General features: G+C 38.0%; 1 protein-coding gene across 3 annotated transcripts in view; it reads left to right on the plus strand.

The window, feature by feature from the left end:
- The window catches only part of CD226 (CD226 molecule), a 104,556-nt gene that overhangs the window by 72,087 nt on the left and 18,055 nt on the right, over positions 1-14,414 (plus strand). For all 3 annotated transcript variants that reach the window (XM_047766978.1, XM_047766979.1, XM_047766977.1), the window contains one exon: positions 535-882. In XM_047766978.1, coding sequence (XP_047622934.1) covers positions 535-882 — 348 coding nt within the window. The remainder of the gene's footprint in view (positions 1-534; positions 883-14,414) is intronic.

Here is a 14,414-nt window from a genome sequence, read left to right on the forward strand (position 1 = left end):
TGCAGCTCTGATTTGACCCTTGGCCCAGGAACTTATGTATGTTGCAGATGTGCCCCTAAAAAGAAAAAAAAAGAGGCCTTTTTCTTACAAAAGTTGTAGTATTAAGATATCATTTACCAAGTCCATGATTTTCTTTTCTGTGGAAAAGTTCATTTGTGCCATATATTAGATTCCAGATATAAATGATATCATATGGTATTTGTCTTCCCACTGGGAACTATGTCTGGTCACTTATGATGGAGCATGATAATGTGAGAAAAAATAACGTATACATTATACATAATGTATGTGTAACTGGGTCACCATGCTGTACAGTAGAAAACTGAACAGAATACTGTAAACCAGCTATAATGGAAAAAAATAAAAATCATTATATAAAAATAAATAAAGAAGTTTAAAAAAAAGATAGCATTTACAATCAGTGAAACTATGTTAAATAACATCACCAATCATTTTGATAGAACTTTCTGGGTAGCTTCTGCCTTTGTACCCAAGAATTTGAGGCCCTAAGTATAATCACTTGTTTCTTTACAGACACTTTTGAGGTAGCTGTGCCATCAACTAGCCAGACAGTCTCAGAACTTGGAAAAAATGTCACGCTCACCTGTCAGCCTCAAATGAAGTGGCAGTTACAAGAAGTTACGTGGGAAAAGATCCAGCCTCATCAGATCGACCTCCTAACTAGCTGCAACTTGTCCCAGGGAAGTAGTTACACTTCAAAGTACCCAAGACAGATACTGAGCAACTGCCACCAGGGAATGAGAAGAACCTTCATCACCATGCCCCACGCAACCGCCTCTGACTCAGGGCTCTACCGCTGTTGTTTCAAAGCCAGCACAGGCGAAACTGAAACTTTCGTGATGAGACTGACTGTAACAGAGGGTGAGTAGGTGACAGAGGTCTTAACATCTCAAAAATGGAAAAAGCCAGCCACTGTGGATTGTTTTTTTTTTTGACTTTATTATTCAAAATATCTTTAATGATAGAATTTGGTAGTTGTCAGTTATTGAATGTTAGTATTTATCTTGCCAATCCTTCAATCACAGATTGTACAATACATCTTTCCCATTTTTTGATCTGCCACATTCCTAAAATTTTAAAAAAATTTCAATGAGTCTGAAAAATACATGGTATCAATGGCCTGTAATCTTAGCTGTGCAATTTTTCAGTTATGTTAAAGCTTTTTGATGGTAGTGATTAGGCATTATCATCTACCTGTATCCTCAGCAGTAACGAGGTACTAGATTGATATTTGTTGAATTGGTGCTGACTAAAACTTAATGAATGTGTAGTAATGTGATTGCCACTTTGCCAGACCAGTGCTTTGATTCCCTGAGTTGTTTTCAGACCTGGAAGCAGACACAAACTGGCTTTGAAGCTACTGAAACTGACCTTCAGGGCCTCTTGCCTGAGCAGCTCCTTCCTAGGCCAGTGCTGATTTTGTGTTAGTAATTTGTCTCCTGTGTCATAACAAAGCCCTAAAAGGGGTAAGCTTCAGGCCTGGCCCCCTCCAACCTGTGCGAGAGTAAGAAAAAGTGATTTTTCTTTTTCACTTCCTCAAGTGCAAACACGGAGAGAGCCATGCATAAGTCAGTATAGAATCTGTGTTACACTTGAGTGGGAGGGAGGCCCTCCCCTACTCCCAGTTCTGCCTCTGGGAAAGTTCTCTCACTACAGAAGGACCTGTAGGAGAAAGTAAATTCTTTTTACGGGGGGTGGGAATTTTATTTCACTTTATTCTCATTCTCTCCTTCCCTCCCTCTTCCCCTTCCTTCCTTCCACCCATCCACCCATTTCTCCTTCTCCCTTTCTTTCATATGCTTCCAGCTAATGTATGTGTCTTGGCCAGTGTGTAGACTTTTATAGCCAAGGCTTCCTAGGATGTGACTGCCCCTCCATAGACTCTGCTTATACTGCAGGGCAAGGCTCCTTCCTCCCTGGATAGGCTGTAGTTGGCAGCCTCCTCCTTCAGCGCCACAACAGCTGTGTGTGCTAAGGAGGACGTTTGTCAGAGGTTAGCAGCTCCTGGTACATAATCACCTTAGAACATATCAAAGCTTTCTTTGCTCCTCTTAATGAAGGTGGGAGCTTAGAACTTAGTGAAAAAGAGAGTGGATGGGGTATTTGGGGGAGAAAAATTAACAGAGGTTCTTCATTTTAAATTTTGACTCCATTCCTTCAGATATATAGAAAATATTTCTCAGCATTAAAAAAAAACAAAAACTTTTGCATTATAGAAGTGATTTTTAAGGCCTGGCCAGGAAAAAAGAAAGCATAAAATCAGTCACTAATTTCCTCTCAGAAACCAAGGCAAGAAAAAGCTCTATTCAGAAAATGTTGTAAGGAACCATTTTTGAACACATATAAAAGATCTTGTCCATTATATGTTGAAAAAGTTATTAAAAACATCTTAAATCATGGAGAAAATAGATTTTTAGGAAGCATAGTTATTTAACTCTTACTAATTAATAAAAATGTCTTTCACTTTTTCAGACATGGCTAAGTTTCTTGCCCAAAGCTATTTCTTTTCTTGGTTCATAACCTATAAACAGTGTTGAAAATGAGGGTGACAATGTAATGGTCAGTATTATTATTATTATTGTTTTTGCCTTTTAGGGCCGCATCCATGGCATATGGAGGTTCCCAGGCTAGGGGTCCAATTGGAGCTGTAGCTTCCGGCCTATACCACAGCCACAGAAACTTGGGATCCGAGCTGTGTCTGCGACCTACACCATAGTTCATGGCAACACCAGATCCTTAACCCACTGAGCGAGGCCAGGGATTGAACCTGCATCTTCAGGGATTCTAGTCAGATTCGTTTCCACTGAGCCACAATGGGAATGCCAAGAAATGGCTTTTTGACATTCAACTAACTCGGTCCATTAGTAAAAAGCTATAATTGACAGAAGATGACAGCTGTTTTCTGTATGTTTTGGTCTAATTCCCTTTTGAAAATAATTATAAATAAAGATTGAAGATTAAAAAAATCAGATGCAAAAATAGATCACTTATGTTTCTCCAACGTGATTTGATTATTTAAAATCTTGAGACTGGTCAAAAATCAGTGCAGGGATTAAAGCGGAGAGACAGGTACAAGATGTGGAGCCGACTTAATTTATTTCAACTGTCAGGGGAAAGGTGATTGTGACACAGATTTTATAAACTCCTGTGCATCCTTTTGTTAGCTGCTGTCAACTTCTTTTATAGGATCCAAAAGAGGGATTTTCAGGACTCATATTCTACACACACACACACACACACACACACACACACACACACATACACAGGCTTTTCTCCTGATTTTGCCTGCCTGCGTTCATCTTCAGACACATACGGTACTGAGTGGTTACCCCAAAGATGAAAGAATGTCAACCAATACATCGTATATCCAGGCCTTGACTTACTTGGAACAGGAGAAAATGGCAAAACCACAAGTCGAACCTGAATTTACAACTAACTTTCTTTGCTGAATGAAAAGAAATACTAGTCTACCCTTCTTTCCATTCGTGACCTGGGAAGTAGTATAAAATGTTTCCAGATTGAGTTTTCTGAATTTGAAGTTCATCTAGACTGTGGAGGACAAGAACAAAGGAAAACATTTGTATTCCGACAGTGACTAAAATCATTTAGGGCCCTTAATATCCTACGGATTTTCATTAGTCATGGGAAAAGTATTTTAGTTTTCACCAAAAAAATCTGTGGGGTCTTTTAATATTAACTAAATGACTACAGTTGTTTCACGTGAGCTTATTGAGTATAGCATGAGGATCAAAGAAATGAAATCAGCCCTCTGATAAAATTTCTGTTGAAGACTAGTTTTTTAAAATTTAATTTTATTGAAGTGTAGTTGATTTACAAGGTTGTGTTAATTTCTGCTGTACAGCAAAGTGATTCAGCCCTACACATACACATATCTATTCCCATATAGGTTATCACAGAACATTGAGAAGCATTCCCTGTGCTATGCAGTGGTTCCATGCCGACTATCCATTCCATATACAAAAGTGTGCACTTGCCAATCCCAAACCACCAATCCATCTCTCCCCCACACATTTACCCTTTGGTAACCATAAGTTTGTTTTCAAAATCTGTGAGTCTGTTTCTGTTTTGTAAATAAGTTCATTTGTACCATCTCTTTAGATTTAACATGTAAGTGATATCATATGATGCTTGTCTTTCTTTGCCTGACTTTCTTCACTTAGTAAGTAATCTCTAGGTCCACCCATGTTGCTGCAAATGGCATTATTTCATTCTTTTTATGGCTAAGTAATATTACATTGTACATATGTAACTCACCTTCTTTATCCAGTCCTCTGTTGATGGAAATTTAGGTTGCTTCCATGTCTTGGCTATTGTAAATAATGCTGTAGTGAACATCGGAATGCTTAAATCTTTTCAAACTATGGTTTTCTCTAGATATATACCCAGGAGTGGAATTGCTGGATGATATGGTTGTTCTATTTTTAGTTTTTTGAGGAACCTCCATACTACTTTCCATAGTGGTTATACCAATTTACATTCCCATCAACAGTGTAGGAGGGTTCCCTTTTCTCTGTACCCCCTCCAGCATTTATTGTTTGTAGACTTTCTGATGATGGCCATTCTGACTGGTGTGAGGTTATACCTCATTGTGGTTCTGATTTTCATTTCTCTAGTAATTAGTGATGTTAAACATCTTTTCATGTGCTTTTTGGACATCTGTAGTTTTTAACTGTACTGGTAAGTGAAGTTAGTCATGTCTTCTCTCATCTTCTTCCACCAATGAGGCTACTCAGCTGAACTTAAGTTTCACATAAGGCTTTGATGATCAGAGCAGAACAAAGATGCAAAACAGAATTGTGGAATAATTCAATATGCACAGGGTGGGAGAGGGGAGTTGTGTGTGTGGCTGCAATCAAATGATTAACTTGGCACTCAGATTCTGAGTTATGAGTTAATACATAAGAAGGTAGGCTCAATTAAATGATAACTTGGTGAAAGTCTGGATCTCATATAAGAGCAATGAAAGCCATTATAAATTCTGATCTAAGATGGCCAAAAGAAGTGTTCAGGGAAGTGTCAGTCAAATAGCAGAGTATAGAATAAAAAAGAGAAATCTGAGGCAGAGGAAATTAGTTGGTTGTGGTTGTTGGTATATGAATAATTGAACTCTCATACCAGCCTACCACTGCCACATAATTGGGTCTTTGAGCCACAAAAAGGAGTCCACTCCAGATAGACAAATTACAAATGGCAGACAAATTAGAAAAGTATGCTTCTTCCTCTACACAGATGCAGACTCAGGCCAATGTGCAGGCCTGGTGATAGACCACAGGCCCCTACCAACTTGGCTGGGCAAGAAAGGTAGTAGGGGAGAGAGATGTTGGTCAGATTGAAATGTCACTCACACTTTCCTACTTTCTCCTCTTCCTAATTTATTTACTAATTTTCACCATATTTACCTCCTTTGCTTTAGAGTTTCAGTCAGCTCTCACCATCTTCATGATTTTTTGCATTAGTTCAAACTGCTCCCCTGTCATCAAATCATTAAACATCTTAAATTTTTCAAACTTCTACAACTTGGAAACTGATCACACAAGTCTCTTAATAACTGCATCTATTTGCAATGGTCCAGACTCTTATATTAGAAATTACTTTAGATTAAGGATTATGACATCTCTGCTTAGAGTTGTCAAAGTATCTTTTCAGAATACACTTAGTAAGTCTTCTTGACTGATTCTGTGTATTTTAATGTTTGTGTATATTCTAGTAGAGACTATGTCTACTTTATTTTACAGTTTTCCAGCTGTATTATTTCTAGGTTTTCTTCATCAATACACATTTGAAGTTTAGTGATTGCTGATCAAAGAAACCTGAACTCTTGGATGATAAATTGCAATGTTTGTGAAGAAAATTTTCCATGAACTTTGAACACATATCTTTCCAAAAAGTCTATTTTCTTTTTTTTTTAACTTTAATTTTCTTGTTTTGCACATTTTATATAAGTAGTGTAACATTACTGGTCAACAGATGTGGTGGATGGGGTTTGTAAATAAAGATTACAGAAGTATTCACTAAGAAATCATGGGGCTATAGCTGAGAGAATCTTCCCATATATTCTGTGATATGGGGTTGACATAGGGGTGGCATAAAGGAACACACACTATAGGTTTTAAGTGTTGCCTGTTGTGGTTTGGTGAAGGTTACTGACCCTGAACTCTGCTTCTGAGTTGGACCAGGAGAATATTGAGAGAAAGATAAATTTCATTTCTTTCTTTGGCCTTATTTTCTGCTAAAATTCACTCAGTTTTCTCCCAGGCAATTTGGATTCCTAAACAGTTTGAAGTTGTAGACAAAATATTTTTTGAGGGATTTGTTAACCCATAATCTTCTGTCCCACCTCTTTGAATTTATAATAGAGGTGATTTTCATAGGCATGTGGGTTGTCTGAGCTGGTACTCACTGGGCATCCAGATATGCCCTTTCCTGTGACATTGTGTGATAAACCTCAGCCTTTTATCACATCTACTTACATAGATATAACGTTCATGACAGGTAATTTCTATGATAGGACCACAAGAGCAGAATCCCGAGCACTGGTGTCACTGCCTGCAAAGTTAAAATAGCCTCTACGAATATGGAGCTAACTACAATTTTTAGCCCAATTTAGTTATGTTTTTAAATTCTGCATGCTAACTGGATATCCAGATGAAATATACTGTTTCCAACATCACAAGTGAGTTGATTACTCCATCAGGGCCTATTGTGTCGTTGTATCTCTACTTTACAGTTGCCTCTGCCCATATCAGTTCTTGTATGAAACAGTGAATTAAAAAAAAAAAAAAGACAACCAGTCAGTCAGTCAGTTTTGTAAGCCCCACATGTTGATTTATTCATCCTTCCTAATGCACACAACCCTAGAATGTTTGCCTGCAGCCATTTTCCATACATATCATACCTGTATAGATAAACAAGATATTGAATTGAATAATAATAAGTTAACATCAGAGAGAAGGAAATGTTGAAAATCTCATGTTAAGTTGATATGATGATATTCTTCCATAAGGAGCATTGTTGAGAGTATATTGTTATCACTGTTATGAACAAAGTAAGTTGGTGGTATTAGAAAGCAGCTAATCCTAGGAACTGCATTTCTTTAAGTGGATTTATCTTCAGCCTGAATTTCAAACAATTTTTATAATGCTGGGTACTTAGAGTACTGGTAGGAATTCAAATTCAGACAGATGTACTGATTTTCTTCCCACTTAAAATCCATAACAACACTTATTTGAGAGTCCTGCCTAATAACTCCAACTGCAAAATTGCCATTTGTATTCTTATTTCATGTGTGTGATTTTTTAATTTTAAAGCATCTGGGAATTGTTGGAATTCCTGTGGTGGCTCAGTGATTAACGAATCCGACTAGGAACCATGAGGTTGAGGGTTCAATCCCTGAACTCGCTCAGTGGGTTAAGGATCCAGTGTTGCCATGAGTCATGCTGTAGGTCGCAGACGGATCCTACGCTCGGATCCTGTGTTGCTGTGGCTCTGGCATAGGCCGGCGGCTACAGCTTTGATTAGATCTCTAGCCTGGGAATCTCCATATGCCGTGGGAGCAGCCCTAGAAAAGGCAAAAAGACAAAAAAAAAAAAGGAGGAAAAAAGAAAGCATCTGGGAATTGTTAACAGCTTATAATTGTCTCTCACAGTCTTATAGGATCTGAACATAGATGTCTGTGAAGTTTTCCCCAAAGGAAAGTGAAAAATCACTTAAAATTGTTTATTAAAAATTACTTCTTAATATGACTAATAGTATTTCATTCTTAGCAATTCTAGTTTTAATTATTGCAATTCAATTAGTCAGACAACTACTTCCAACTTCAAATGAGGTATTTCAAACATGTACTGACCTGACTGTTGACAAATATTCAAAAGATGACCTAGTTGGTTTGCAGAGGACTATGTTATTTAAAAGAACAAGAGGTGGGAGTTCCCATTATGGCACAGTGGAAACAAATCAGACTAGTAACCATGAGGCTGCGGGTTCCATCCCTGGCCTCACTCAGTGGATTAGGGATCTAGCATTGCTGTGGCTATGGTGTAGGCCAGCGACTGTAGCTCCAATTCAACCCCCAACCTGGGAACCTTCATATGCCATGGGTGCGGCCCTAAAAAAAGGAAAAGAAAAGAACAAGAGGTGAAGAATAAACACTTGATAAGATCTGTCACTTGCAAAGATACATCTTTTGAGCCTCCATTTATATTTTAGTTACTTACTCTGAAATGATTCAGGGACTTTTAAAAGGTAGTATTTATTCAACAGAGATACGTTCTAGGATAACTTTAAAAAATAAATATTTTGCAATCCTTCTTGGTCACTCTAAGTTTTATTTACAGAATTAATTCAGTGTATTTCACTTTGGCTAAAACACAAAAGTAACTGTGATGTTCATAATCTTTTAAACATAAGAATGGTGTTTTATTTAATTAACCTGCAGGAAGAGATTCTTACTTTCAGGGATATAAGGTTGAACTGTTTAAAGCTCTCCATTACATTGGTGAGGAGTGACAAATGGCTTTAGCTAAGGTGAACAGTGAGTGAAATGAAAAATCCTTATCAACACAATGGTGGACAGGGGCAAGTGAAGAGTAGATATTGAGATTAGAAAACTACATTAATGAAGGATGGGATTTTTTTCTGTGGCTTCAAATCACGGAAATTCAAGGACATAATGGACGTGCAAATGACCCCCAAATAGGGTCCACATTGGAGGCAGGTTTACAAATATATAAAAAAAATACAGGTTTGCAAAGGATAATTAGTCTTCTGATGTCTTTCATGTTTTATATGGAGCACTGAGATAAATTCTTTATTTTAATTTGTATGTGTATATGCACATTTGTGAATTAAGATAACTATGAATTTTGGTTAGGAGGAGCAACCTGCCATTTGGTAAATATTCGATAAATACATATGATTGTGTGGAGGAATTTTACACTCATATGAAACACATATGCCAAGTTCCAAATACCTTAATCAAAACAGGTTGTTTTGCTTCTATATTGACTACCGTCTTCCTATTACAATGAGTAAAGGTGTTGCCCTTGAAATCCAATAATGCAATTCCTCTTTTTAATTATTGGCTATTTTAAAAATGGAGAGATCAGTTGGATAATTAAACACTAGAGCATAAAGCTGCAGGTTTTGAAATTATTACTAGAGCTCTTATTTTTTATAGGCAGGCATTGGCTTTCATATGTTTTATAAAGCACTTAGTAAACATTTTTTTAAAGTAAAAAGACTTACAGTTTGATAGAATATTTGGAGATCAATATTTAGCCCAAAGCTTGTTTTATAAAGGTATCTGTATGACATTTATAGAATATTTATATATAGGCCTTGATAAATGTCATGTAGTTTAAAGTTTTCTTAACCCAAGGGAAAAGTTATAGATAGCAGTTATAAGAATTAAGTGTCATAGGGCTTTGTCTTGGCCACTGTAAGACAAACTCACATATTATGCCAGTCACTCTAAGAATTTACTGATAATTATTCATAGGGTTGTCATAACAACTCTATTATCTAGATTTTATGGATGAGAAACCAAGGCTTGGAAAGGTTAAGTAACTTATCCTAAGCTCACAGCTAGTAAGGAGAGGGACTGGGATTGAAATCCAGGCAGACTGGCTTCAGAGTTCTTCTTTTTTTTCTTTTTTTTTTCCTTTTGTCTTTTTGTCCTTTCTAGGGCCACACCCATGGCACATGGAGGTTCCCAGGCTAGGGGTCTAATCAGAGCTGAGCTGCCGGCCTACACCGCAGCCATGGCAACACAGGCTCCAAGCTGCATCTGCAACCTACACCACAGCTCAAGGCAACACTAAATCCTTAACCCACTGAGCAAGGCCAGGGACTGAACCCGCATCCTCATGGTTCCTAGTCGGATTCTTTAACCACTGTGCCATGACAGGAACTCCTCAGAGTTCTTGTTCTTAACTAAGGCATTATATTGCTTCTCTAAGTGGAAGAAAAAAATCATTACTGTTATCACCAGAGGCATCACGAGAGAAGCTAGCTACTATAGAGGTCCATGGCCTTGTGTTCATCCTTTTGGGAGGTTTATAGGCACAAGAGGTTACTTACTAAACCAACACATAGAAAAGATGTAGGCAAAGGAATGGGAGTTTGATCTTCCACTGTTGTTAACTCTGTGTGCTTAAGTGTGTTTAGGTTATCCCTGTTGCTCTGTCTGTGGGTTCCCCACTGACTTGTCCCCTTTTCTGGGGCTTGTGGGGATTGTGAAGTCATGTGAGGGAGGGTGTTCACACAGTCATTTAAGGGATAAGCAAGCCAGGGAGCAGGGATTAGGGTCTGGAGGGGACTGCTAGTTGCTGATGAAGTCCAAGTCCACACAGGAACAAACTAGAGGAACTTCAGGAGTAGCCTCTGGGCAAAGGTGAATTAAGAACAGGCTTATTGGGTTTTCAAAGCCCCTGCCTCCAAGGTTTTCACTGGACCCACCCACTAAACTCCCCATCGTGGCAAAGCTCACTTCCTTGAGCAACTTCCCTGGAATGTGCCCCAAATTCCCAAGCACATGCACCCTTCCATCTGAAGTTCCTCTTTCTTATCCTTTCTCTCAAATCCTGCTCTCCCTCTAGTTCTTTAAGATAACTGAACCCAGAGCTGGAGTTATTAGCCATCGGAATAAGGACAGGGAGGTCTTAACCTTCAAAATCTCCCAAGAAAAGAAAGTTTGTTTCCTATATTAAAATGTTCTGAATAGTTATCTTCTGTCATATTTATGGACCTTTATATGAAACAGCTAAATACATAAAATATTTAAGGGATAGGTTATGCCTACTGTGTTTCATTGCATGGGGAAAATGTTCATCTTGATTTTAGTAGAGCAGTAAAAAAAATTTTCCTATTATATCCTGGTGGATAAGCATAACACTGCAAGGTAGAGTTACACTTGGTTAAACAACAGTAATAATAACAATGTGTTGGGGAATTACAATTAGAAACTATATCTCCTTCCTACTCAGAAAACTACTCCACAAGTGTAGAAGGGAAAGAAAACAATTTTATTATCGAATAAGCCTTAAACTGGAATTGTGTCATGTGTCATAGGCAGTATACAAAGAGATTTGCAAAACAGAAGGAAATCTCAGCTTTTTGTAGAGCCCAGCAGATACAACCCATTATATGCATGTTTTTTTAACACATCTGTAGTTGTATAATGATCATAACAATCCAATTTCACAGGATTTCCATCCCACAGCCCAAGCACATCCCCCCACCCCCAAAACTGTCTCCTCCAGAGACCATAAGGTTTTCAATGTGTGTGAGTCAGCATCTGTTCTGCAAAGTTCAGTCTGTCCTTTTTTCAGATTCCACATGTCAGCGAAAGCATTAGATGTTGGTGTCTCATTGTATGGCTGACTTCACTTAGCACGATAGTTTCTAGGTCCATCCATGTTGCTAAAAATGCTGGTATTTCGTTCTTTTTAATGGCTGAGTAATGCTCCATTGTGTATATGTACCACTTCTTCTCGATCCACTCCTCTGTCAATGGACATTTAGGTTGTTTCCTTGTCTTGGCTATTGCAAATAGTGCTGCCATGAACATCGGAGTGCATGTGTCTTTGCGAGTCCTGGTTTTCTCTGGATAGATGCCCAGGAGTGGGATTGCTGGATCAAATGGTAGTTCTATGTTTAGTTTTCTGGGGCATCTCCATACTGCTTTCCACAGTGGTTGCACCAATGTACAATCCCACCAACAGTGTACTAGGGTTCCTTTTCTCCACACCCTCTCCAGCACTTCTTGTTTGTAGACTTTTGGATGATGGCCATTCTGGCTGGTGTTTTTGATTTGCATTTCTCTAATCATGAGTGACGCTGAACATCTTTTCATATGTTTTTTGGCGATCCGTATGTCTTCTTTGCAGAGTTGTCTGTTTAGGTCTTCTGCCCATTTTTTTGATGGGGTTGTTTGTTTTATTGGTATGGAGCTGCAGAAGGTGTTTATAAATTTTGGAGATAAATCCCTTGTCAGTTGATTCCCTTGCAAAGATTTTCTTCCATGCTGTGGGTTGCCTTTTCGTTTTGTTTAGGGTTTCCTCTGCTGTGCAGAAACTTTTAAGTTTGATTAGGTCCCACTTGTTATTTTTGTTTTTATTGTCAATACTCTAAGAGATGGATCTGAGAAGATATTGCTGTCGTTTCTGTCAGAGAGGGTTTGGCCTATGTTTTCCTCTAAGAGTTGATAGTGGCTGGTCTTTAATCCATTTGGAGTTTATTTGTGTGTATGGTGTTAGGGAGTGTCCTAATTTCATTCTTTTCCATGTGGCTGTCCAGTTTTCCCAGCACCACTTATTGAACAAGCTGTCCTTTCTCCATTGTATCTTCTTGCCTCCATTGTCATAAATTAGTTGGCTGTAGGTGTGTGGGTTGAATTCTGGGCTTTCCATCCTGTTCCACTGATCTATGTTTCTGTCTTTGTGCCAGTACCATACGGTTTTGATGATTGTTGCTTTGTAGTATAGCTGGAAGCCCAGGAGCCTGATTCCTCCAGCTCCATTTTTCTTTTTCAGGATGCCTTTGGCTAGCCTGGGTCTTTTGTGCTTCCAAACAAACTTTAAAATATTTTGTTTGGAGTTCTGTGAAGAATGTCCTTGGTAATTTGATAGGGATTGCATTGAGTCTGTAGATTGCCTTAGGTAGTAGTATAGTCATTTTGATAATATGAACTCTTCCAATCCACGAGCATGGTGTATCTTTCCACCTATGTGTGTCATCTTTGCTTTCTTTCGTCAGTGTCTTATAGTTTTCAGAGTACAGGTCTTTTGGCTCTTTAGGAAGGTTTACTCCTAGGTATTTTATTCTTTTGGATGCGATGGTGAACGGGATTGCTTCCCTAATTTCTCTTTCTGCTCTTTCATTGTTAGTGTATAGAAATGCCGTTGATTTCTGTGTATTAATTTTGTATCCTGCGACTTTGCCAGATTCATGGGTGAGCTCTAACAGTTTTCTGGTAGAGTCTTTAGGATTCTCTAGGTATAGTATCATGTCATTTTGCGAATAGGGATAGTTTTACTTTTTCCTTTCCAATTTGGATTTATTTTATTTCTTTTACTTCTCTGATTGCTGTGGCTTGGACTTTCAAAACTATGTTGAAGAATAGTGGTGAGAGCGGACATCCTTGTCTTGTTCCTGATCTCAGCGGGAATTCTTTTAGCTTTTCCCCATTGAGAATGATGTTTGCTGTAGATTTGTCATATATTGCCTTTACCATGTTGAGGTAGGTTCCTGTTATGCCCACTTTCTGAAAGGTTTTTATCAGGAAAGGGTGTTGGATTTTGTCAAAGGCTTTTTACGCTTCTATTGAGAGGATCATATGGTTTTTATTCTTCAGTTTGTTAATGTGGTATATCACACTGATGGATTTGCAGATATTGAAGAATCCTTGCATCCCTGAGATAAATCCCACATGATCATGATGTACAATCCTTTTCATGTATTGTTGGATGCGGTTTGCTAGTATTTTGTTGAGGATCTTTGCATCTATGTTCATCAGTGAAATTGGCCTATAGTTTTCTTTTTTTGTGTGGCATGTTTTTCTTCTTTTGGTATCAGGGTGATGTTGGCCTCATTGAATGAGTTTGGGAGTATCCCTTCCTCTGCAATTTTTTGAAGTAGTTTCGGAAGGAGAGGTATTAGCTCTTCTCTAAATGTTTGATAGAATTCACCTGTGAAGCCATCTGGTCCTGGACTTTTGTTTGTTCGAAGTTTTTTAATCCCAGTTTAAATTTCAGTTCTTGTGATTGGTCCATTCATCTTTTCTATTTCATCTTGGTTTCGTCTCGGAAGATTGTACTTTTCCAAGAATTTGTCCATTTCTTCTAGGTTGTCCATTTTATTGGCATATAGTTGCATATAGTAGTCTCTTATGATCCTTTGTATTTCTGTGATGTCCATTGTTACTTTTTCTTTTTCATTTCTAATTTTATTTATTTGAGTTCTCTCTCTTTTTTTCTTGATAAGTCTGACTAGGGGTTTATCAATTTTGTTGATCTTTTCAAAGAACCAGCTTTTTATTTCATTGATCATTTCTACAGTTTTCTTTGTTTCTATTTCATTGATTTCTGCTCTGATCTTTATGATTTCTTTCCTTCTACTAACTTTAGGTCTTGTGTGTTCTTCTCTCTCCAGCTGCTTTAGATGTAAAGTTAGCTTGTTTATTTGAGCTTTTTCTTGTTTCCTGAGGTGGGCTTGTATTGCCATAAACTTTCCTCGTAGAACGGCTATTGCTGCATCCCATAGGTTTTAAAATGTCCTGTCTTCATTGTCATTTGCTTCTAGGTACCTTTTTATTTCCTCTTTGATTTCTTCAGTGATCCATTGATTGTTTAGTAGCATGTTGTTGAGGCTCCACA

This window comes from Phacochoerus africanus, chromosome 2, assembly GCF_016906955.1.
Source record: "Phacochoerus africanus isolate WHEZ1 chromosome 2, ROS_Pafr_v1, whole genome shotgun sequence".
Lineage (NCBI taxonomy): Eukaryota > Metazoa > Chordata > Mammalia > Artiodactyla > Suidae > Phacochoerus > Phacochoerus africanus.